Consider the following 25,488-nt stretch of genomic DNA (forward strand, 5'->3'; position numbering starts at 1 on the left):
CAAGCCCCCCCCCCTCCTTAGAGAATCCAATTTTGGTGACAAAGTTAATGTGCACAGTAAAGAGTACAAATTAATTTTGGTGACAAAGTTAATGTGCACAGTAAAGACTAAAGAGTACAAATTACCCGCCCCCCTCTTAGAGAATCCAATTTTGGTGAACAAATTACCTGGCCAGCAACCTACTTGAGCAGGTTTTACCACTTTACAGATCTAAATGTAAATTAAAATAATGAGCAAATGCTAAAATAATCACCAAATTGTCAAAAGAGGACAAAAGCAGTGAATTGATGTGTGTCTCCAAAAGAATACAAAAGAACCAATTCACAAGGCACCACCACCACCACCAAGAGCCAGTAAAAAATAATAATAATAGAAAAAACAAATGGTAAATAAATATCCAATTCTAGGTCTCTAATAATGGACAGAACATGGTAAAAAAAGATTAAAATAATAAAGGACAACATTACAACAACACCGTCATCATCGATCTCTGTCCTCCTCCTCCTCATCTCATCTTCTCTTCCTCTCTAGAACAACAATGCCATGATCACACCCCATCCCAATGCAATCGATCCAACCATGATGTAATGCACCTTCTCTGCTCCACTCTGCAATTTTCCATTCCACAAATTTCAAAATTAAAATTCAGAACCCGATAAAAATAAACAAATGTCAGATTTAAGTTTTACCAAGGACAAATATTTATTTCTATCACAGGGTACTACTTGCTGTAATGACGCTCTGACAGACAATTTGCTTCGTTTCCGTGGGTGGGTAAATTAAGTAATTTACCAACTTTAGCCAACCCCACCAGCCACCGACGGTGGGGTGGCGCGTGAGGTAGCCATCCCCATCTTCCGGACCAGCTTATTACCAGATCTAAAATGACTTCATAGCGTTATTCTTGCTTACACGCACCGACGCGCGCGTGAGCAAGAGCAACGGAAAACCAACAGATTTACCGTATCTGTAAGAACTATAAGAAGTCTCTATCTGGTAGCAAACCCGAAAACGGTGCTCAGTGAGTGAGTGAGAGCTAGATCTATGTGTCAAAACAATTTCGCTAGATTTGGAAGCCGAAGCTCCAGATCTGGGTGCGCATTGCGCACACCGCGTCAAATTAGAGAGAGAAAAAAAAAAGAGAAACAAATATTTTTACCTCATCGGCTGCGGCGCCGGAAGGACCCGGAGATGAGGCATCAGGGCTCATTCCGGGGGCCTCAGCTGGCGGTGCGGGTGGACTCTCAGTCGCTGGACCGGGAGCAGCTGAAGGAGTCACGGATTTTGGAGCCGGAGCAGCAGGTGCGATGGAGGGAGGAGAAACCGGTGCTACGGGAACGACGGCCGGTGTGGGAGAAGTGGCGGGGGGTGCGCTGACCGGAGTTACGACCGGTGTAGGTGCAGCAGTCGGCGGAGATTTAGCGGGAGGAGTGGCTACCGGAGTTGGAGCGGCGGCGACGGGGGTAGGTGGAGCGGCGGTCGGAGTTGAGGCCGGTGTGGCGACGGGAGCTGGGGACTTGGGCTTTGAAGGAGCGGCGGATGGTGAAGTGGTGGGGGCGGGAGTGGCGGGAGATTTAGTGGGTGCCGAAGCCGGAGTGGCCGTAGATTTAGTGGGTGCGGAAGCCGGAGCTTGACCTCCGACGCCGGCGACGATAATGCAGATGAACGCGAACGTTAAGGCGGTGCTGCGATCCATGGCTTTAGCTAGCTCACAGTCGCAGATAGAGATAGAGATAGAGATAGAGATAGAGAGAGTTAAGACTTAAGAGTGAGTAAAATGAGAGAGAGAGTAATAGTGGCGATGATAACCGACAGCGTATATATAGGCGAAAAGGCTCCAACGGGAAGTAGAGGGTTAATCTGGACCGACAAATACGGTGGGACCCGGGGATAGATGGGACCTGACTAGCCGTTGGATCAGTGAACAGAGACTAAAAGAAGGTTCGGGCTTTCCCTTCCGGAGGGAAGAGGGGGGCCATGGTTTGTATAATGTGGCGCTGAAGTATGGACTCGACACAGACTGTCTGGGTCCCACTTGGGCCCATTAAGTAACATTAGGCGCATGTGATACTTAAAGCTAAGAGGATTTGTTGGCATTTAAGAACCAAAGATGGGCCATAATCACACGGTGTCCTGTCTCTAATCACGGTTTTCATTGTGCCTAATCTGTTCACATTTCACAGGTTGGGACTTGTAGTTTTGATTTTTAGCATTTAAGGTCCTCTAATTTTTGGTAAATCATATAAAATCTGATCACAAGTGGAAGAGTGTCACAGTTGATTCAATGTCCCATGTTATAGCCCCCAACATTTTTATTTATTGTATTCATTCTTTATCACTAGTCCATATTCTCTTTATTGGAATACTTTATTTGAAAAATAAAATTCACCTTTCTTAATTTACAATTCACATTTATTCTTTTTTTTTTTTGTTGAAATTTTTGCAAAAAAATAAAATTGAAGTTACTAAAAAAAGAGTGGATTTCACTCTCAAAAATTGTAAACTAAGGAGTGTGGATTTCACTCTAACAAATTAACTTAAAGGAAAAATTTTGTCATTTTATAAGAATTTCAATTAGAAATGAAAATAGTAAGTGTAGATTACAAATTAGAAAGTCTAAATTTCATTCTTCATAATTTTTATAGTTTATAATAAACTATGATATATGTTTTATCTTAAAATGCGCATTAATCTAGCCAACACCCCTACGTGTTATCCTCCTTGCTTGGCCCTTCTTCTAAAAAGATGTTGTATAACAAGTGTATAATGTCCACTCAAACATTTATGTAATTTAAAATAAATAAAAAATAAAAAAAAACATTTATGTAATTTAGTTATGTTAACACATCATTTCATTATCATTAATCCATCAACATAATTCATAAATGAAAGTTATTGTCGGGTTTTGTTTCCTGAATATAATGATCGGTTTTAAATTTTTGTTGAAGAAGTCGAATGGTAAGAATTAAAAAAAAAAATCATGGTTGAAAGTGAAAGTTAAGGCAACTTAAAAGGACTGAAATGTAAAATTGAAGGAGATTAAGGTAGAGGCACTGGACTGGCACAAGTCCACTTAAACACACTTTGGCTCTGGCTCTGGCTCGTGACTTTAATTGTATCTGTTTTTATGTTTTTTTATATTTGTACAAGTGGGGTTTTGTTGACAGCTGGATGTGTTAAAAGTAGGGTTACTGTCCAGGAATGACAACCCAATAAGTGGAAGCCACGGCAGTCGCCGTAGCAATAATTGTGTGGTGGTTAAGTAACTTTAGCCCACCGCCACAACCGTGGGGCCCGCGGTTGTACCGTTACTGCCTCGGAAGCCGTGATCTGTAAGCGCATATTTTGGCAGCTGGATTAGTAGATTTTCTTCCCTTTTTTTATATTCAAAATTAGCAAAATTTCTCACCCATTTATTTCTTTATTTTAGTTTTGAGAAGAATTTCTAGATTTTTTTTTTTTTTTTTTTTGGGGTCTAAATAATATTACTCTCTGTCGCGTTTGTTAGTTTGTTACTGTCCTTGACATGACATATAAGATGACAATGAGGAATGAGCTGGGTACATTGAACACACATGATGCTTGATCTTAATGTTGTTTGAAATTATATGATTCGGGCATAATTGATCATATAAGTTTGGTGACTTTGGTCCAATATAATTGATTATGCTTCAAAGAAGACCTACGCTAGGGGGAACAACTGAGAAAAAATATGTTGAAAAGACAAGTAGACAATGCTCGAGTTAAAAAACATCTAATTTTAATGGTTCAGTGAGGAATGATTCAACAACTATTGGGTTTGTTATTCGTAATTCTGATGGTAATCCTTTAGTAGCAGCTTGTAGGTCGTTGGGTTCTACGACTACTATAGTGGCAAAAACTACGGCATTACGTGAGGCTTTGTATACTGCTTTCCTTCAAGGATTCAACAATATTATTGTTGAGGGAGACTCTAATCTATTTATTAATTGTGTTTTAGGCTCAGCCACTATTCCCTGGTGTATCGAGACTTTAGTTCAAGATATTACAGAGTTAGCGGCAAAAATTCAATTTATCATCTTCCGAAATATTTATCGAGAAGCTAATTTTGTAGCAGATCATATGGCTTCTTTAGCCTATCACTTTCATACTCCATGTGTATGGTTTTCTTGCTTACCCCTCTCTGTGTTTCCAGCGTTCCATTTGGATCAGCTGGAAGAGGGTGTTTCTAGGAGTTTTGTTTTTTCGTTGTAAACTTTTTTTCCAATCATAAAATAATAATAATAATAAATAAAAACTATTTAGCTTGAAGGAATAGTATGGTAACACCCAAATGGCCAAATGTTGGTATGGTGATATCTCTCATTCATCAACACCTGATACAGTGTAGTTGAATCACTTACAAATAAACTATACCATGTGAATATAAGAATCTAACAATACTTGTAGATCAGTCATTGAGTTCATGTTTTTTTTCCAATTGCCTGTTTTTAGAGTATAGAGCATCTTTAGCAATGCTACCCATTTTTGAGTCAAATTTTAGCCAAAATAGCTAAAAAGTCATTTTGGCTAGCCACTGCATTAGTGGTCTCTATTTTAGCTAATTTTGAATTTATATAGTTTTTTAAATGAAGATTAAATAATTTAAATGTATTTATAAATTATATAAAATAATTCAAAAGAAATGTTTTAAATTATAGAGAGTCTCATCTCGCTCTCTATATTTAGGAGCGAGATAACTAAAAGTTATAATTGATAGTCACTTAGGAGTCTGGTGCAACTGCTAAAATAGATAAAAAAAACTAAACATGCTCTCCAAAATAACTAAGGAATCAAAATAGAGAGTCTGCTAAAAATGCTCTAAGAATATAACTTTTAAGCTATTACGTATTCTTCAACGAAATGTTGGTGAAAGTTCTAATTTTGATCTCCTCCTCGTTTAATAATAGTATAATACTCGGTCAAGAATAAAAAATAAAAAAACAATCAGAGTTTTGGACTTCGGCCTCTGGTATTTGATGGGCTTCTGCAAACCCAATGGCAGTATGTTAAGACCCAAATTTGCTTGGAGTCTAATTCTCCTTTTGGGATGGATTTAGTAGCCTCTTAGCAAAGCTTGAGACTCTGATGATTCTATTGAGTTGATGGGCTGAACGAGTATAAATGAGAGTGAGTTTGGACGTTTGGTCCTAAATCCTAAGTTTATAGGATACGTTCAAATGTGCAATTTTCTATGCTTATCTTCAAGTACTATTAACTAGCTGCCTCTTCTCCTCATAATCGGATCTGTCAAACATATACAGACAGTTATTCTAAATATTTCCGAGACCATAAATATATCGGACATAAGTTGTTACGTCCCGAACCTAGAATTAACGGTTTACGCACTATTTGGACGGTAATTGTCGAATACTTTCAATTTTCTTTTCTTTTTATCGATATTTAGTGGCCCTAAAAGTTGACTTTTTGTTCGGGTCAAAATTTGAAGAAATGTTCATCATGAAAGTTGTAGGGGACGTTAAACCGAGCGCGTGCATATGTGGTGCGTAAAAATTGGACTTAGTATGTGAAAGTTATGGCCGAAAATGTAAGAGTTACTGTTCATGGTAATTAATATATAAATGGAAGTTACTGTTGGTAGATTTCCATTTTCGGAAATCTACCTAGCCCCGGTAACTCTTTCTTCTTCTTCCCCCGATTCTTCCTCCCCCTTTCGGCCCGATCCTTCCTCCTCCGAATTCCTCCGTTTCCGGCCACCCCACGACGAAACCCAGACACCCTAGGCTCGCCTCTTCCTTCTGGTCACACCCATGGTGGTATTTCACGGTGTCTCGACCGGAGGAGCTCGGAACTGAACCAAGAAGATCACTGTAGCAGTTTTGGTTTTTCGGCGATTTCCGGCGATACTGGCCATCTCCGGCCACCAAACCGGCGTCGAAGGTTCGGTTTTCATCACTGATCATTTCCCCTATGGCCTTGTATCGTGATTTATTGTGTAGGAGTCGAATTGACGAAATGAAATTCTAGGGTTCTTAGGAATTTCTGGGTTTGTGTTCATCAAATGATTTCGGCCGTTTTTAATTGTTATTTGGATGTGTTGTAGTTGAAGAAATTAATCAGTGGGTTGAGTTGTAGCTATACATGGAATTTGGTAGCCGGTGGTGGAGGTTGGTACCGGCGCGTGGGTGCCACGCGCCGCCACTGTTGGTGGCACGTGAGACTGTGTTTGGCCAGTCTTTAACTTCTGTTGTTGAGCTAAATAGTTAATTATACATTTAGTTTCATAATTGCAGCTTTGGGATAGAATTGGAGATGGAATGAACATGGATTTTGATGTTGTTCAATGGTGGAATTGTTAATTGAATTGCGAGGAATCCATCCATCGGATTTCCTCGATTCGGCCCTAAAGCCCATACATTAAGGGAATAACATTAGTGAAGAAGATTGGGAGGTTTTGGGCAAATATATTTAATGTTAGGGTTTGGTTTTACTTATCGTAATTTAGTTTTCCATCCAGTAATTATGGATTTACGAGCGTTATATTGTACAGGACGTGAGGAGGATTCCCTCGAGGAGGGTTCGGATCGACGACAGGCTTAGCTGTACACTGTGAGTGGACTTTTGTTTTAAATAAGTGATGCATGCATTTATTTTACTAAAGTATTTTCTATTTAATTAACCTATTATTTTCCGAGCATATGAATTGATTTTTGGAATTTGATTACGATTTATCTCGTGGATTTGTTTCCAATGATGATTTTTGTGAAGTATTATGATTTATACCGGTTGTGAGTTTCGGTTATTAAGTTGTTATACTCGGATTCGAATTTATATTTGATGTGGACTTTCGACGAATTGTTTTCGATGTGATTTCCGGATTTATATTATTTATATTATATTTATATTCGTTGATTCGAGACTTTATTTGCAAATTGAATTTTGTTGGAGTAAATCTCCATGTTTATTTATTGATTATCGATTTTGGTATTGGGAATGCCTCATTGACCATCTACTTATTCCTTTAGCGTGTGGGACGCGCTGTTAATTTATACGATTCTACGAGAATTTCTGGGTACGGTTGGGAATCGTACCCGTGTTTTCTTTATTCGTGGGACATGGGGAAGCCTTAAGGATTTATTGGATTTTGATAGTTTTTACCCGCCATACCTGGGTCGTTATATTTTATTGCTAGCTAGCCTATTAGTACTCCTCCCTGCTTACTATGTGTTTGTGGGTGAGTAAGAGCAGAGCATGGGATGCTCCAGAGTGTGGGACACTCCGACCCGAGCCTGGGAGGCTCCCTTCTTTCGTATGGTGAAATTTCTTCCCCATATTTTACCATTACTTGACTAGCGGGGCTAGTCCGATTTCTTTTAACCAGCGGGGCTGGTATGTTTTTCACGAGTTTAAATTTAAAGAAATACGTTTTATTAATGTTGCATGCATCGAGATTTTATAATTTAAATTTGTGGGAAAGTATAAACTTATCTTCCTTTATACTTATTTATTTTGTCCACTCACGCTAACGTTTTTATGTACTTTCCCCCTGGGCCCTTTGGTTTCAATTGCCCAGATCGCAGCGTTGCTGACCGGCTTAGGAGTGGAGGCTAGCACCACCTTTGCCATCTATCCTCAGTAGGTTATTTATTAACCTACTTTATGTATTATATTTCGAGTATGATCTTTAGATTGCTCTGATTACTTAAAAGGGTGGATTTATACATTTGTATAATTATGTGTGTATGAGAGTTGTATAATATTGGAGGAAGTTGAATGACTTGATTTGCTGGGTTGTAATCTATATAAGTAGTTCGATGTTTACACTTGGAAATTGCGGATTGTTGCTTGGTAGCAGGGTGGCTTCAAGCATAGAAATTGTTATACTTGGAGTGTTTTCAGCAGGTTTAGGGTTGTCCATTTTTAGGGGAGGTTCTGTCGAATTTTCCCGAAAAGTGGGCCCCGCAGGTCCATCTCGGAGTTAGGAGGGAAATTCCGGGGTGGGTCCTGACATAAGTTATACGGTTAAACGAGGTATTGTCTAATTAATTTTCATGCACATACAACCTCTAAAACGTGATCCGGAAACATAAGGGTTCAATTTGCAAAACTACATTGTAAGATTGATTAAGAGAGAGGTAAAAAGTTGATAGCAATCATCCTAATGAGATGCTCGTTAACAGTTGATCAGTAATCATAATTCAAATAGTTTTTTTGTTTTCTTGCTTCATTAAACCAAGCAGTAGCCAATAGTGATGAGCCTGTCTCACAAAATACACCAAAAACTACAGAAGTGTAAGAACAAGGGAAGCACATGCATCTTTGATTGTCAAGAAATTCGAACAGAACAATGACAAAATCATGAGTATAATCAATGTTAAAGGCTTTCAGAATGCACTTGGTCATAGGAAGAAATGCATCATTTGCTTTGTGGCCAATTCAGAAAGGCATCATTAAATCAATTCAGCACAGCTATAAAGTAGAAGTATCGTATATAGTGTAAACATGCTTATCCTTAGATCTTTCATATGGCAGCCGCATTTTCTTGAAACCAACCCAGAGTTGTACTTGCACTTTGCTTTTTTTGAGTTCAGCCTAGCTAAAAAGCCTGCACCCCAAGCAATTTTAATAATTGTTTGGCACTTTGGCTTGATATGACCAAAATAGTTTACTTCATTTTGAAGCTAGTTATAAAACCGAATGGAGTATATGATGTCTGGAGTAGTTAAAAGTAACCCTTATTAGATATATATCAGTATTGCATATCACACCCTTTCTGGAAAATCATATATACTAGCCCATATCTGGACCTTAATTTCTTGTTAAAACTTCAAAACACTTTGGGGCAGATGATCACCCAGTGCTTAACATGCAGCCAATTACCAATTCAGATCGATATTAAGAATTAACTACCCATTTGGCCGGCTGTAGAAGTATAGTAGAGCCGTGAATTTGCTTCACTTTGTTCTTCCTTGTTTTAGCAAATTTAATGAATGAATGGAGAAACATGTTAGACGCACCCCTTTTGAGGAAACAAACAGTAGTACCTACTTCTAGTCAATCATTATTTAGTGTGCAGGTGGTTCTGCACAATAGAACTACTTGGTTGTCCTCATTATCCTCTCCTTCATCTACAGTTTAAAACGCTATTATAGATTTTCCAAAAATTCTTGTATTTTGAAAACATCATGTTTGAATTTGATTCACACTCAAATACGTGTATCAATTAACATGTATATGAATGATTAATCATAATAATCGAACAGTATAATCAAATAGTATCATAATAAACAGTCTAATTACTCTAATATATTATGTTGTCAATCTGTTAATCTAATTTATCATTTCTTTTAATTGTCTATCAAAATTACAAATTATATATACTTTTGTTAAGTGAAGTGGATGTATAGAAGAGACTATCCATCTTTTCATTTACTACAAGCAATGTTAAGCGTCTTCTTTTGAGGCCTCCACTGTCAATACCCAAAAACCTAACAGAGCTTAGCTCCAACTTCTCTTCACCGAACCATGGAATCAAAATCCCAAACCAACAAGACCAAAAAGACTCCCAAACATCCCTCTGAGCCTGTGTGTACTAAACCCTCTTGCTTCTTCTGCACCATGAATGAACCAAACCCTTCTTTCAGAAAATCCAAAATCATTAAGCTCTTCAAGGACTTGCCTCTCAAAAATGACCAAGAGCAAGTCCTTGCACTAAGCTCTCTCTGGAACATAGCCATGAAGCAACCTAACGACCCTGAATTCCCATCGCTTGGAATCTTCGAATGCATGGCAAAGCTCATCAACAAAGGTATCAACGACAAAAAGTGGCTGCTTAGCGACCAGAACATATACATCCCTTACTATGCTGCTCATATCGTTGGCTCTTACACCATGAACAAGGCTCAGTTTGCAGAAAAGGCTTTGAAATCCGGGGTAGTTCTGCCGCTAATGGAGTTGATGAGAGGTAAGATCACTTGGGTTGAGCAAAGAGTGGCAGTTCGAGCTCTTGGTCACATGGCTGGTCATGACGGGATCGTTGAGTCCATTATTGCTTTGAAGCATGAAGTCAAGATTGTCGAGTTGGCTATGAAGATAGCCTCTACATGTTTGAAGAGGGTGTACGATGAGTTTATCGGATTCGAGCACTCGAAGAGATTGAAGTACCATTGTGATTTGATAACAAGAGGGCTTGGGGGGCTGGAAATTGAGAGCAGAAAAGCTGAGGAATGGGGTAGTCAGCTTCAGTGCTGGTCCCTAAATCTTCTCAACTGCTTTGTGAGCAAGGAAAGGTGTTTAGGTTTGATTTGCAAGAAGGAATTCTTGGTTGAAGTTTGTGGGATTTGGGGTGGTTTAGCAAATCCAAACTCACCTGGTGGAATTGGGTTGTTGAAAGCACTTTGTCAAACCAAGTTTGGAAGACAAAGTGTGGCAAATTCACAAGAAGTTATAGAGAGATTATGTAATCTCTCAAGGTCTTCAGATGAATGGAAATTAATGGCAGTTGATTGTCTTTTGCTGCTTCTCAAAGACCCCGAAACCCGAATCAAAGTGGTGGAGATTTCAGTTGTGTATCTTGTCGATTTGGTTGAAATGAGAAAACCAAAACTAGGAGACAGAATCACACAGATGCTTTTGCAAGATTACCATAAAATCAAGTATGGGGACTTGAGATTGGGGAGCAAGAAAGCTGAGAGAGCATTGGAGGAGATATGGGATTTGAAGGTTGAGAGAAAAAAGAAGGAGAAGTTAATGTCAAAACAAGAAATCAGAGAGAGAAAATCAATGGTAGGAAAGTTGAAAAAGCAAGGGAATATGAGTTTTTGGGCAGGGAATATTGAAAAGGCTGTGATTGAATACTCAGAAGCGTTGGATTTGTGCCCTTTAAAAATGAGGAGGGAAAGGATTGTGGTTTATAGTAATAGGGCACAGTGTTACTTGTTGATGAAGAATCCAGAAGCAGCCATTAGTGACTCAACCAGAGCTCTGTGTTTGTCAACCGGTGCGGCGAGGGTTCATGGTAAGAGCCTGTGGAGGAGGTCACAGGCTTATGAGATGAAAGGGTTGGCAAGGGAGAGCTTGATGGATTGCTTGGAGTTTGTCAATGGAAAATTTTTGATGTCTGAACAAGGGAAAGGTGGGAGGATCCCGTACTACGCTGCACGAATGATTAGCAAGCAGATGAGGCTCACGTGGATGTATAACAAACCTGAAGAGGACTGCCCTTTTACAGGTAAGCCTACCAGGCTACCATTGTAGTCTTGTAGAAGAAATGTTCACTGAAAGAAGGAGAAAGGTAAAGAAGGGGAGAAGAAAAGAAAAGGGTGTCAATGTCAATGACAAGACAAGGTAGGAGATTTTTTACGAGCGTGGTTTAGATATAATTTTTCTCTTATCAATTAATAACATAACAGTGAATTTCACGTGCATATTATTAAAGAGAAGTTATGTATTACCACATATCATATGTAAATTAATAGACATTGCATCTGCCTGTTAAATAAGAACTCAATCACCTTTCGTGTTAATTTTTGTGAGAATAACAATAAAGCTTTGCTTGAGTTTAGATATATTTTTTCTCTTATCAATTGATAACATAACAGTGAATTTTACGTGCATATTATTAAAAAGATGTTATGTATAACCAAATATCATATGTAAATTAGTAGACATTACATCTGCTTGTCAAATAAGAACTCAATCGCATTTCGTGTTAATTTTTATGAGAATAACAATGAAGCTTTGCCTGAATTTTGAATTTGGGTTCTACAGAAACAACAACGTCAAAACCAAACCTGTCTTTTTATCCTCCACTTTCTAAAGACCTGCCAGCTTTCTGCCCTTCTATCATCTAGATTAACCACTTTCGGACACTTTACCTACTAATACCATTATTAAACCTTGATAACCAAGTCAGATTTGGTTTATATGCAATTCTGCCTAATATTAATTGCGTTCTTATGTAAGAAAAAGACAATTATTGTATGGATTTACTATTAGTGGAGAGGATAGTACATCGGTGGTTAGATACGACACGCTAAGCATATCTCTGATTAGATTTGTTTGACAAAGCTATTCCCCATTAGGGGAAAGAGCATTATTTGACATTGAATAGTTAAGTTGTTAGTGACACCTTACATTGAATAGTTAAGTTGTTAGTGACCTAGGAGGAAGTTTAAACTTCATGTTCTTTCGGCTCCATGTTATCACATTCAAAGAACACCAATTCGAATTTGATGTTAGTGCTCTATTTTATGTACTTTTCTATTTGAACTAGGTTTATTTATAGGGTCTTTGACCCAAAGCACCAAAATCAGCTAAAATTGTCTCACTTACCCCAGCAATAAATTTTTATTCCCACTAACTCAATTTGAAGCAAATTGACAATTTTACCCTTAACCTATTTAATAAATTACATTTTATTCCCACTTACCTCATCTCTCTCCTCCTCCGATCTGGTTTCTCTCTCTCTCTCTCTCCTCGAACCAGCACCGCGCGCCAACAAGCCAGACCAAATTTCGGCTTCCCAGATCTCGGCCTCACCACGACGGCAACCTCAGGCATGCGGTCGCGCTTTGTGCCGATGTCAAGGGGGCTCTGGGCTGGGGGTCCCGAAGGACGGCAGCGACCGGTGGTCATCGCCTCCTCTCTCTCTCACCTCGACCTCTCTGTTTCTCTCTGTTCTCTCTCTCACCTCGATCTCTCTCTCTCTCTCTCTCACCGTCGTCGGCAGATTCAATCGGAAGCATTCAAATTTAGTTTTCGGTTATGACAGTTTCAATTGGTTCAATTATGTGTTGGCTTGAGGTTGTTGAGTGACTGAGAAACGCCGATGAGTGAGTGAGTGAGTGGAACGCGGTGGAGCTCCGGTCGAAGCTACCTGAAGACAACGAACTTGGAGTCGAAGAGCGAAGCACCGGCGAGAAACGTCCAGCTCTTGGGTGCCCAAATCAGATTTTTTTTTAAGTAATGGGGCAGAAGGAAAAAAAAAAATTTTGAATGTCTATTGGGGGGCAATAGACGTTTTGAATTGATATAATTTTTTTTTTTTCTTTAATCAAAGTTTTATCTGTCTAAATTTAGGGATATTAGTTCCCATTCTGGCTATTGAAAGTCCTATTGGGGGGCAATAAACGTTTATTAGGGGCAATACATGGCTGATAGATGTCTGTGGGCAATAAACCTTTCCAGTGAAGTTTTCAGAAAAGTCCGTTGGGCAGCGGCCAGTGATCGGATTTCGGCGATCGGTGACCGGGCTCCGGCGAAGTCCCCCTATGGTTTCTCTCTCTTCCATTCTCTCTCTCTCTCTCTCTCTCTCTCTCTCTCTCTCTCTCTCTCTCTCTCTCTCTCTCTCTCTCTCTCTCTCTCTCTCTCTCTCTCTCTCTCTCTCTCTCTCTCTCTCTCAGTAACAAAGGTGAGGGTAAAATGGTATTAAAAAAAAATCTTAATGGAGTATTAGGGAAGATCTCCTTAGAGTGTTTTGGGTATGAGGGAATTAAAAAAACTTAATGGGGTAAGTGGGAAAAAAAATCTCTAGAAATGGGGTAAATAGACAAAAACCCTTATTTATAGCCAAGAACGTAATTGCATTACCATCATGTAGTGTAATATTGTAATTGGAACCAGGGTTTGAAATATCGAAGATATATCCTCTGATATTTCCCTTTTTCGATAGACCGATATATCTTAGGGGGTTAAAATATTATTTTCTACAGTTTCTGTGAAATTTCTCGGACATCGTCAAATATCCCCGATATATTAGATATTTGGGAGGTATTCCCAATAAAGTGAATAAATATCTGTAAAATCTGATGAAAAAAAATAAAAAATAGAAAAAACTCAGTAATGCTCTGAATGCAAATCTGTGTGAAAAGAGATCTCCTTAAGGCAAATCTGGGTGATGAGAAATCCCCTTAAGGCGAATCTAGGTGAGGAGAAATACCTTCAAGGCTATTCTGGGTGAGAAGTAATTCTCTAAATGCAAATTTGTGTGAGAAGAGATTTGGTACTGTGTAGTATGTGACTGTGTCTGTAACTCCGTATGTAGTATGTAACTCTGTATTCTGTAGTTGAATAATAGAAAGAAGATAAAGGTTCAATTATTCAAATGAGGCCAAGTGACTCCAGATAGTTCTGATGATGGTGGAGAGGGTGGAAGCGGAACATGTGATAGAGGTGAAAGTGAATGTGGACAATCTTCTGTCGGTGGAGGATTAAACCAACTTACCTGTGAAGGTAATTTTGATCATACCACCCAAGATGAAGACCATGGAGTGAGAACAGCTGGTCATGGTGCTCAAGAAAAGACTCGATATGGGAAGAGGACTAGAGGTGCAACTGATGATCAAAATATCCCATCTGATGTTTCTTTAATTGCCTTAAATTTTAACTCTATTAGTTTAAGCACAGAGCGCAGTGGGATATCAAATGAATCCCATGAAGGCAACAATCAATTTGGCTATGACGCTTATAGATAAAATCAATATGGGGAAGTATATGATCAATCATCCAGTTAGATTCATCCTCATTATCTCCTTATAAGGGAAACAGTTGGCAGGTCTAAAAAGATCTATAACTATCATGCTCATCACTACAATTCGTACTATATAGTTCATATGTCTTGGTTTGATTATTGCATTTTCGTAAACTAGCAAGCGATTTTTCCACCACTAGTCTCTTTTTGGATGCAGATAAGATAATTCTAATAAATTGACTCTTTCAAAAACGATATAGGAGCCGATATCCCCTTTTTCAAAGTTCCGATAGATATAAAGATACTGATATTTAAAACCTTGATTGGAACCAGTAACTGGCAAGCTTTTCTTACAGCCGTCGCAAAACATAAAAAGAAAAAAAAAAAAAAAGATCAAATATTAGCCAATAATGCATGAATCCAATTCAAAATTTGGGATTTATTTATATCTGATGTGTTCAGGTTGATGTGCTTGAAGAAAACAAACTAAACAAATCAACATGACAATATCCTAATATGATATGAAAAATTATTCCTTGTGAAGCAAAACGATGGAAGCAAATTTATTGTGATCAATATATTGAATGTTAATCAGAAAACAAAGAAAATTACAGATTATTCTAGACAACTGTACAACAAATAAACATAGAGCACGCACTTAAGCCGGTGTAAGATTTGCAAGCCTCAAGCTGATTGATTTTCTCTATGCAGAGTAAGACCCGAAGAAAAAATTGTTTCAATTACATTCTCGCTTACAAACTGCTGCCAGAAAGTCAAATATACAAAATCAGCACAATTATTAAGTGATAAATGATGTCTTGTTAGATGGTAACAATGACCTACTGATGCAGTGAACTTACCTCTTCAGGACTGCTCAAAGCTCAATCATTATAAGTGCTTAGAGCAGCAACAACTGAACCTGTTGTTTGAAGAGTCGATCCCACATCCGGATAATCTTTCAAGGATGATGTTACCTTGAGAGATGGATATAACCAACTCTTGATCGAATCCACGAAATTGTTTGGATCAACGTTCAAAATGGCTTCCCAGTCCACCTGTAAACCTTGAGGGATAATTCCTGTGAACTCCATATTAGCAGCAAGCAGTAGTCCAAGCATAACCACGAACCCAACAGCTGCGGATCCTCTTGAAAGGGGCATAAAATTGTACCTGAAATGCAATTATATGAGTAATACTCTTTCTTAGGATAAGACAAGCATGCCATATCCAGCCACACAGGTCGAATGTTATACCAGTAATATGTCATCCTTAAAATTGCATCTCTCACTTTTTCAAGCACATTGAAGTCAGTAGACCCATAATTTTCACCGCAATAAGCATTGCATATATCCTGCCAGTGCATCCAAATGTTATTAGTTTATTCAACCAAGCAATTAAACCAAGAGGATCACTGAAACACCGAGTGAAACAGGAGCAATGGCTCATATAAATCTGCTTGTTAACAAAACTAGCTAAAACCTGTTCACTAGCACCGGCCTAAAGCCCAGTTTATCCGGAAGACTACCATGTTTAATATCTTTCTCAAATACCAATTTCTGCTTATATATAAGTGATCAAGTTGCTAATCCGGATCTAGGGACTTTTAAGGCGAGAATGCTCCAAAAAGAATTTGCTACAACTCGAAGAAAGGCACCAGCATGGGAGTTCACAATATAATAGATCTTGGTAAGCATTAATTACAGCATATACAGATAGATCTTGGTATGAGTACATATCCCCACTGACCAACATAATGCTTGGGAAGATTCTAAAAATAGGGCATAATAAAAGGTATTCCAGGCACTTCCCATGTATAATATTTAGATTTATGTATTTCTTCCTACACAATTCGCTGCTCATATAAAAGATCCAAGGATCAGGCAATGAAATGTAAAAATTCCCCCATGTTGCTGACATTAAGAGGCGCAAAATTGCAGGAAAATAAAAAACACATAAACATGTTCCAATTGAAGAAGCCACTCATGTAAAAATTCCTAATCCAGTATCAGAATTAAATATAAATAATCAGATCATGCAGAGAGATGTAGGGTAACATACTTCCCATGCCATTGCCATTTCTGCATCAAATTCATCCCATCTAGAAGGTGTACAAGGTGTTCTGATTGCAAAGTCATATCTCTGCTCCGCCCTAGAAAATTGATTTTATGTATCCAGAAATTTGGGAACAAAAACATTGATTAAAATGGAGAATAAAATATAAACAAAAGAAATGGAATAAAGGAAGGGAAAGTTGCAAGACGAAGAGTTATAGAGCTATACAATTTTACGAGGGTAATCCTTGTCCCTTCAAGATATTTCCTGAAACAGGCAAAGTAAACCATAAATTAGGGTTGACATGCAATTATTTTTATTGTGAAAAGTGAAAACATCAAATATTTGAGATATGCAATTTTACCCCTCAAAGGCAGTACTATTGCACCAAGTAGCCAACCAGAAGTCCTCACCAACAGCCCTGTACAGATCAGCGCAGGATTTTGCATGCATAACCTACATATGTAATTGCACTAGCAATCAATATTCCATACATCGAAGACATAATTTTTCAAAAATGGGAAAGCTACAAGCCTACAACTCCAAATTGAGCCAGGCAACAGTTTTCTTGAGAATGTAACAATCAGCTACTGTCTGACAGTAACATTGTTGGTGCATATTTCAATAACCAATTCTCCAAAAGCCAATTTTCAGAATTCAAGTTCAATTCCAACTGAACCCATCCAATCCACACCCACAACTTCACAAACAGAAAAAACAAGTCTAAAAAGGCCCAACCATCTTTGCAAAAATTACTCTTTACTACCGCCTGAAAGTAGCTTTTCACAGAATGCTACTGACAGCAACATTCTTCATGATTCTTGCCAAAAATAGATACCACTCGTTACTGCTGACTGTAACTTTTCCCCCCAAAATAACAAAAACAAATGAAGGAAAACAAATTCTGCCTCCTGTTTTTGAATAAATGAATATGTGCATGGCTCCTTTTTTTTATTGTGAACTAAAAGTGGCAATATCACAGCATTCAAATATATTCCTGCAAGTATGGTAAAATAGAACATGTTTCGAAAGTATAAATGATGGATTGAATGAACTCACATCTTGCAATTTCCCAGATAGATCAATCAGGCCATCTAACTTGTTATGCACATATTTTCTTTCCTTCATGATTGTCTTTGCAACATCAAATGTCCTGCCACATTGACTCAAGTGATGAGAGAGAGAGAGAGAGAGAGAGAGAGAGAGAGAGAGAGAGTTCAATAACAAATAGAATAGTAAAGACCCTTTACCTTTCAAAATTTGGGAAATAGCGAACAACTTTTGCTTGTCCAAGGATAATTGGTGTATGAGACCCAAATCCAGCATTAAACTCTTCACTGAATTAAAGAAATGTCCATGTTCACATTAGAAAACAATTTGATTCATTATTTAATCATTCAAGAAAAAGTGAATGAAATTTAGTTCAACATGATGTCCGATGGGTATTGAGCATGTAGATGATTAGTATATGAACCAGCACACAATGTACCTTAGCTTGTTAATCCACACAACAGGATCACAAGGTTCAGAAATCTGCCGCCATTTGACAGCCACTGAATAAACATCATGCCATGACATCATAAAACGGCCAGTTGATTTTGACTGCGTAATGCCATATGAAGTTGAGTCTGAGGAGGTGCTAGTGCTACACCCAGCACCACCTCTATTCTGGCTTGGCAAATTGATTCTTTCCCTTCTCCTCGGTCTCTTGCCATTCTTGGATGTGCTTTTATTTGAGTATTTCCATTCCGCTTGAAAGGAACGCCACGCTTTTGAAACCTTCTGTGCAACTTCAATAGCAGCCAATCCTGCCATACGATGCTGGGAGACATAATACGAATAAATTAAGAGAATTATTGATTGAATAATCAAAGCTCTTTAGAAAAGAAAGGAAAATTAAAGAGCCATTGGCATGCATCAAGTTATATACTTATATACATGTTTGACCCAAAAAAAAGTTCTATATATGTTGAGTTGGATGCTTCAGACAAGAAAAGAATGCTAAATACTACCAATATAAATGTCTAATTAATCATAACCGTGTGAGGATTTTAGAGTTAAAAAAAAAAAGTAGAGAAACAAACTCTGGCACTAAAATGGGTTTGAATGTATCTCATCATCAAATCTATACTAGGGACTATGGTGTCTCAATAATGTGGACAAGCTCCGCAATATTCCATGAGGACATAACTTGAGTCTTGCTTGATGCACTTGTGGTTAAGAAATTTGCAAACACTACTGAATAGTAGTAAATAATAGAGCATACATACTATTTTAATTTCTACACATGGGAGGTGAAAAATCCAGGGGCTCAAATTCACTGCAACATCTGCAACTTCAATTATATATATATATATATATATATATATATATATGTGTGTGTGTGTGTGTGTGTGTGTGTGTGTGTAAGTTGTTCAAATTTAGTAACAAACCAGTTCAACTTTTCCTCAAGCCAATGGGTTTGATTACAGAAAATAAGGACCAAAACACATTGAAAAATAGCAAAGAATGCAAGTAAGAAGCCACAAAAGTGGAATAAACTTCAAACCTATAATTGACATTAAAATCACCTGTCGCCTATTTGGTAAGAAACCAGGGCAATCATATTGGATTTTCTTCCCAATGCAATCAGCAGCTTGCAGAAGAGCAGTACTCTGCTTTGTGACTGAAAAATCTAGCTTTTTAAGCTTGCTCTTCTTCAAAGATTCACGCAAGGGGGGTTGCCGGTAAACCTTTTCGCAAACATTCTTGGGGTGCAATCTTTTGCACCAGTACTCCTGAAAATTTGATAACAAAAACACAATATATACATAAAACAGGAGAATTGAAAAAAAAAAAAATATGGGAACAATTTGTTAATGATCCCTAGTTTATTAATTTAGAAGAGTACGTTTTAAGCTCTGTTTGTAATAGCATGGTTGGATATATAGCCGACATAAAGTGCTTTTTCAACACCTCATACTGGTCTCTGTGTTTGTGTGCAAATTAATCAAGAGGATCTTCCATGAAACTGAAGGTAAGGGTATCTTGTGGAAGAACTACAGTAACATTTTAACCATAACCTCTCTTTAATAGGCAAAAAAAACAAACATGATTTTGAGACTTCACATTTCAGCTTCTTCAATTTCACAATTAGTAGATGAAAATTTTCTAGCAAGAGATAGATGATTGTTAATTTTTTCACATTTCAACCTCATCAGTCACACAGATAGTTGCTAAGAGGTTTGGAATAGCTTCCACAGTTACCAACTAACCACTTTATACTTCATTGATGACAATTCATACCTCATATATTTTATATTATTACTTACAAAATGTCAGGAATATCCTTTATTTTTTGGTATTATTGTGCTAAATAATGGATGTTTTCTGAACTGACAAGCATGTACCAGACTCAAAGGATTTGACAAAAAAAAAAAAAAGAACAGAGAATATCATAATCAACTGGAAATAAATGAAATATAATCTCCACAAGTCATCACCTTGAAAAGAGAATCAATATCTCCATCAATATCAAACCAGACAAACTCACTGTTGAGTTTTGATGCCGTGTACAGAGCAATCTCTTTCTGAAAGAAAAACAGAATCACAAATTTCAAGTCCTATCATACAGGTCAGGATAAGAAATGACTAGTTTGACTTCAAACTTAATGCTTTGTCAAGCATCAGTTTTACTCATGCAAGCAATAAAAATGTTTAATCTAATGAGTAAGAAAATGAAATGAAAAAGAGATAAGTGTCCAAGGTTGCAGTATCCATATGATATATGATGGAAATGCACATCTAAAAATGCAATAGTGCACAGAATACTTTTGAGTCCTTCATATTACCAATTACATAGTCTGATAGTCCTTAAAAGTGCAAGACATGGACATAATACAAGACATACTAATTCAAATCAAAATAAACCTGATAAAAAGCCAGGCATTGCAGCACAAACTTCTCCATTGAGTCTAGTTCCAAATCCAGCACGGCATCATAGTCCTTGACCTGCGACCAATAGATCAATGTAAAATGACTAAACATACAACTGATATTCCAAATGAACCAAAGAAACATTATAATACCGCTGGTTTATATTCTCCTATCGCATGGTAGCAGGATGCCCGCAAATACAGACACTCAATATTTGCACTCTCAATACTCAACCCAGTTGACAACTCTTTAATAGCTTTACTGCAAAATAAAATCCAGCAATTAAGGAAACAGCTTCATCCTATATGCAACTTGCAACAAGAAGATATCATAATGTCTGTAAGACATATCTATAAATGTGGCAAAAACCACTATCCCAATCTTGCATGCCATCATGGAACTACAATGATAACAATTCATCCCAACATACTAAAATCTACCGTGTGCTCAGAGACAGATTGATATCCAAAATTATTTATGCTCCACAAGATCGGCAAACGTTTTGCGTGTACATACTGGTTAGTGGTTATGTCATACAGCAATGAATTTCAAAGATAAAATGATTTGGAAGCACTTACCTATGTTCTCCCATCCCATGCAGCAGTAGACCTCGCAAATGATATGCTTTGGCAAACCTTTACATTTAGGAAACATATGTATCTTAATGTTAATAACAGCCTCTCAAATCAGAAACCTGAAGGTAGGGTGACTTAGTACAGATAATATGCTACCTCCCATCAATTTGTAGAGCTTGCTGAAGACACTCGAAAGCCTGGTCTGGGTTTGCCATATCTTGATAGAACTGCAACAATCGACATGCCCACAAGAATAATGTTTGTTATAACCGCTCGATTGAAATCCACCAAAATGGCAAATCCTTTTCACTCTATTGTTGCAATAACTGCAACTACCCACATTGCCCATGAGAGCAATACTTGGTTTAAGTGTATAAATGCTTGTACCAATATGCACCTATCCCCAGATTCTAATGTCTAAATGAGCACTATGGCATTACCGAACCACTGGTTCCATGAGAAAGTGCATCTCATTAGTAATGCTGCCATTGAGTTGAGGAATAAGGATAGGCAAATAGATGAGCTACACACAGAGTGCTTCATGCAATTCATTTGCCCTGGGTAAACAAAGGGGTTTCTCATGGATACCTGGGTTAGCTGCACCCATGCCTCGAGGAAATTCCGATCCAGCTGAATTGCTTTTAAATGCGCCTCCTCAGCTCTTTTATATTCACCAATAGAAGATAGCGCCAAACCCTAGGGAATTTAATAGTAGTTTAGTCAAAAGAACACGATATTTCCAGGACAACAAAATCAACAGGATTTCAATCTTTTAGACTCACCAAATATGTGTATGCAGATGTGTTATCCTTATCAAGTTTCACGCAGGCAGATAGGTCTTCAACAGCAGTATAGAAATCCTTGAACTTGAAATTGGCAATACCTGCAATAAATTACAATGCCAAGTCACTTTCACTTACCTGAGATCGTCTATTAACATAATTCAATTTGGCCATTAATAAACATGTATACATTATGATTCCTGACACATGTGGTTATATTGAATATCATGTTACTAGCGTTCCCATAATATCCAAGTCTTACATAGTAAACTTTCATTCGATAAAAGGTAAGAGTTCCAATAACTAGAATTGCAAACTTCTACAGCTATTATACTATCAATTTCTCTATAGTTTGTTTGTGTACATATGTCTTATTCTTAAGTTCTTAAGAGGACTAAACCCAGATAAGTGGTAAGAAGATGCAGATAAGCACCAAAAAAAGTACTTAAATTCCTATGATACAATTTTATTAAAAAAGAAAAAAAAAAGGTAATAAAACCTTCCAAACAGAATGCTGAAACATAACTATAGATGAAAAAAAAAAAAAAGTCTTGGGGTTGAGCAAGATACCCCTTTCATGAAGAATATCTGCTGAATTTGGTTCAAACTCTAATGCCTTCGACAAATCTTCAATGGCCTGGAATTATGAGGGAATAAAATATGCAATACATATATGTCACTACTTTTGTCATAACAAGCAATAAAAGCGTTTCATCACTTTACCATATTAAGTGAGAGAAACGGTGTACGGGCAGGCCAAAAAAACTATTTTATTTTATATATAAAAAAGATTTCTTGCCAGTTTCTCTAGTACCAACTTTTTTCCTCATTAAACAAAAGTAAATTCTTGTGCAGATGAGAGCTCTCCACTGATGATAATACAAAACATAAACACACAAACCTTAATAAGCAGCACAAGATTACAAAGAGAAGAAAAATTGAGAGTGGCATAAGCACCTCGGTAAATTCTCCAAGGGCAGCTCGTGCCTGCCCTCTCCGTTTCCATGCCTCAGCAGCTGATGGATTTGTTTCCATGGCCTGAAAGATAAACCAGATCAACTACTTGCATGTAGAACCAAACCATTTTATCTTTTTCTGTCAGATATTGTCTAGTCAATACCTTTGTAAAATCAGCTATTGCAGCCATAAGTTCTCGTTGGAAAGCATATGCTGTTCCTCTTCCTATTAGTGCCTCTGGATAATTAGGATCCTCTTTCAATATCTGTGCATATGGTTATACAATGCTCAATAAATTGCTAATGGAACCGCAAAAGAATAAACTAAATAAATAAATCTCTGACCTCTAGACCTGCTCTTCCCATCGACACACCAGTAAAGAAAAAGGGAAAGGAATGGAACTGAAGAAAACTAAAGATGGGAAGGCAAGAATCACACAGAAGACAAATTTCAGCAGGACTGATATTGTGTGAAATTTTACCTGGTCAAATATAGATATGGCATGAGGATATTTCCCTTCATTAACCTGTGAAAGAGGTACATATATTGAACAGAATATCAGGCTTATAACACTGCCAATTGATAATGGACTATCTGTGTGTCAACGGAAAAAAAGTACCAAATGAAGGCATTGCAACTTACCTCCGCTATACCCCTTGACAGTCGAAAATCCACACTTATTGACTTGGTCTTTGAAACTCTAGTAAAGCAGAACTTTTTATTTCTCTTGGACTCGTCACGTATGTCAGATTTATTACTTAACTTGGGGGGTGTGGGGGGAGTTTCAGCTAAATCACTTGATTTACTACAAATCATAGGCAACTTGTTGCATCTATCACTTAAGTCATTACATGCTTCAGAGTCATTACTCAATTTTCCCTCAATATCATGATTTTCATTCATCTGGCTATCAAACTTCTTCTTCCCTCTGGCTTTACCACCTATACCATTGCATCTGTTCTCATTGGACTTGCTCTGAACCTCAGATGTAATGGGTGATTCACTGAAGCTATCATGGTTTCCATTCATTTGGCTATCAAGCTTCTTCTTTCCTCTGGCCTTATCAACTTCTCCATTGCATATGTTATCATTAGACTTGCTATGAACCTCAGAGGAAATGGTTGATTCACTGTGTAATTGGGATTGATCACTCAAATTACTCTGATCCGTACAAGTTTCACTTGATATCCCATTCGCATGTGGTGTAGATTCAGATACAAGCGTAGCCGACACCGCCTCTGTTACATGGTTTTCGTGTCCACTTTTATCCCGTTCTGCAATTGATAAGAGCTCTTTCAGCTCTAGCAATTGCTGCAGATCTGCAGACTGACGCAATGCATGCTCATACCCTTGCTCCCAAACCAAAACAGCATCCTCTTTCCTTCCAAGAGCAGAAAATGCACGACCTGAAGGATAAAGATTCCAAGAATGACTTAGCCAGGACTATTTTAGTGATTCATCTACTGATTTATTTACATAGAGGTAGTTAAAATTATTAAGAAATAGAACCAAAAAAAAAAAAAAAAAAACCCTTTGTTAACTGCGAATTGAGTGTGTGTGTATCCAAAACAGCATTGTAAATTTGTAATCCTAATAAACTGAATTTCAGCTAAATTATGACTGCGGTTTCAGTGACATTTGGTTTCACATTCCTCCTATCACTATATTATCAGTTTATCAGATACTTGCAATCAAAATTTTTGTTCTCTCTTTCATGCTTAAATGCATCTTCATACACAATTTGGAATAAACAACTAATAAAAAAAGAAAAAGATCAAATTGTAATTCCGATCAGCTATCTAGTCACTTAATCACAAATGCCATACAACTAAATTGAAATTCAGACTACATAGCTAGACAGTGTGCCTCTGTGTGACAGTGTGACATCACAAAATGGAATATCTGTAATCAACTGCGCACCGAGGAGTTTAAATTTGTATAATCCACTTTCCTTATCAGCTAACTCAAATTTGCAGAAAATGATCGAAGAAAACCTTTGAGGATGTAAGCTTGAAGCAGCGCGGGGTCGAGCTGAAGCGCCCTATCACAATCCTTGACCACATGCTTGTGCAGCTCCAATTGGCTGTAACAGAAGGCTCTGTTGCTGCAAACACCAACACTCTCAGAGTCAGAAAATCGATCAAAGAACCGAAACTCGATTACGAAAAATTGAAGATCGGCGAGGCTCGGAATTCGAGAGAATTGACGGCGAATTGAATTGAATTCAGTGAGAGGAGACAGAGAGTGAACGAACGAACCAGATGTCCTGGATTGAAGAGGACTGGTTGAGGAGCGAGTCGAGGACTCGGATTGCCTTGGACCAGTCGCGCGAGCTGCAGAGCTTGGCGAGCTCGACTCGCTCGGAGATTGCTGCCATTTGCGGTGGCCGGAGCGAGTAGACTCGGACGGATCGAGCAGCGGCACTCGGTTTTCTTGTCTCTCTCTCTCTCTCTCTCTCTCACAGGCTCACAGCTTCTGGTGCTTTGTTCGTTTCTTCGCATCAACGGCTCTGGCGGAAGAGAAAAAGTTTGTGAGGGGGGAGGGGGTTAAAAGACGGACGGGGGTATAATGGGAAGAACGGGTAAAGTAGACAAGCGGAAAACTGAGAAAAAGGGCCTAAAGGAAAAGGTGAGAGAGGGGCAAAGTTTGACGAGTGGCTGTTGATGTGTTTGGAGAAGTGCGCCACACGTGTGCCAAGTCTTTGTTTCCTTGGGGCCTATACTAATTTTTGGGCCTATCTTACCTACACAAAACTGCG

The 25,488-nt window shown here is 38.0% G+C and overlaps 3 protein-coding genes across 4 annotated transcripts; 1 reads left to right on the forward strand and 2 right to left on the reverse strand.

The window, feature by feature from the left end:
- Positions 1 to 257: 257 nt before the first annotated feature.
- On the reverse strand, positions 258 to 1,799 carry LOC133721558 (lysine-rich arabinogalactan protein 18). Its single transcript, XM_062148211.1, has 2 exons — positions 1,160 to 1,799; positions 258 to 608 (listed from the first exon to the last, which is right to left on the reverse strand). The coding sequence occupies exons 1-2, from the start codon at positions 1,694 to 1,696 to the stop codon at positions 528 to 530; spliced, it is 618 nt and encodes a 205-aa protein (XP_062004195.1). The 5' UTR covers positions 1,697 to 1,799; the 3' UTR covers positions 258 to 527.
- A 7,501-nt stretch (positions 1,800 to 9,300) lies between these two features.
- LOC133727416 (uncharacterized) lies at positions 9,301 to 11,544 on the forward strand. Its single transcript, XM_062154997.1, has one exon. The coding sequence runs from the start codon at positions 9,505 to 9,507 to the stop codon at positions 11,233 to 11,235; it is 1,731 nt and encodes a 576-aa protein (XP_062010981.1). The 5' UTR covers positions 9,301 to 9,504; the 3' UTR covers positions 11,236 to 11,544.
- A 3,422-nt stretch (positions 11,545 to 14,966) lies between these two features.
- On the reverse strand, positions 14,967 to 25,257 carry LOC133721568 (suppressor of RPS4-RLD 1). Of its 2 annotated transcripts, none has more exons than XM_062148221.1 (24): positions 24,989 to 25,257; positions 24,725 to 24,834; positions 23,373 to 24,136; positions 23,212 to 23,256; positions 22,894 to 22,995; positions 22,731 to 22,811; positions 22,344 to 22,410; positions 21,774 to 21,874; positions 21,580 to 21,687; positions 21,148 to 21,218; positions 20,995 to 21,051; positions 20,569 to 20,677; positions 20,411 to 20,491; positions 19,984 to 20,070; positions 19,072 to 19,278; positions 17,991 to 18,322; positions 17,752 to 17,838; positions 17,561 to 17,654; positions 16,866 to 16,957; positions 16,730 to 16,768; positions 16,508 to 16,598; positions 15,703 to 15,800; positions 15,310 to 15,619; positions 14,967 to 15,208 (listed from the first exon to the last, which is right to left on the reverse strand). In XM_062148221.1, the coding sequence occupies exons 1-23, from the start codon at positions 25,105 to 25,107 to the stop codon at positions 15,331 to 15,333; spliced, it is 3,231 nt and encodes a 1,076-aa protein (XP_062004205.1). In that variant the 5' UTR covers positions 25,108 to 25,257; the 3' UTR covers positions 14,967 to 15,208; positions 15,310 to 15,330. The 2 variants fall into 2 exon arrangements, with proteins under 2 accessions (XP_062004205.1, XP_062004214.1); XM_062148230.1 differs by having other exon boundaries at positions 14,967 to 15,211.
- Between the last annotated feature and the right edge of the window lie 231 nt (positions 25,258 to 25,488).

The sequence above is a fragment of the Rosa rugosa genome, chromosome 1 (assembly GCF_958449725.1).
Source record: "Rosa rugosa chromosome 1, drRosRugo1.1, whole genome shotgun sequence".
Lineage (NCBI taxonomy): Eukaryota > Viridiplantae > Streptophyta > Magnoliopsida > Rosales > Rosaceae > Rosa > Rosa rugosa.

Bases quoted from the DNA above. Each gene is read 5' to 3' on its own strand.
- LOC133721558 (XM_062148211.1), bottom strand. From the start codon at position 1,696: ATGGATCGCAGCACCGCCTTAACGTTCGCGTTCATCTGCATTATCGTC. The intron at 609-1,159 runs GTAAAAATATTT...GGAAAATTGCAG, and splicing joins CCGGCGCCGCAGCCGATGAG to AGTGGAGCAGAGAAGGTGCA.
- LOC133727416 (XM_062154997.1), top strand. From the start codon at position 9,505: ATGGAATCAAAATCCCAAACCAACAAGACCAAAAAGACTCCCAAACAT.
- LOC133721568 (XM_062148221.1), bottom strand. From the start codon at position 25,107: ATGGCAGCAATCTCCGAGCGAGTCGAGCTCGCCAAGCTCTGCAGCTCG. The intron at 20,071-20,410 runs GTTTATTTTGAT...TTTTTCTTTCAG, and splicing joins AATGCCTGGCTTTTTATCAG to AAAGAGATTGCTCTGTACAC. The intron at 16,958-17,560 runs GTGAGTTCATTC...TTACATATGTAG, and splicing joins TATCTGGGAAATTGCAAGAT to GTTATGCATGCAAAATCCTG.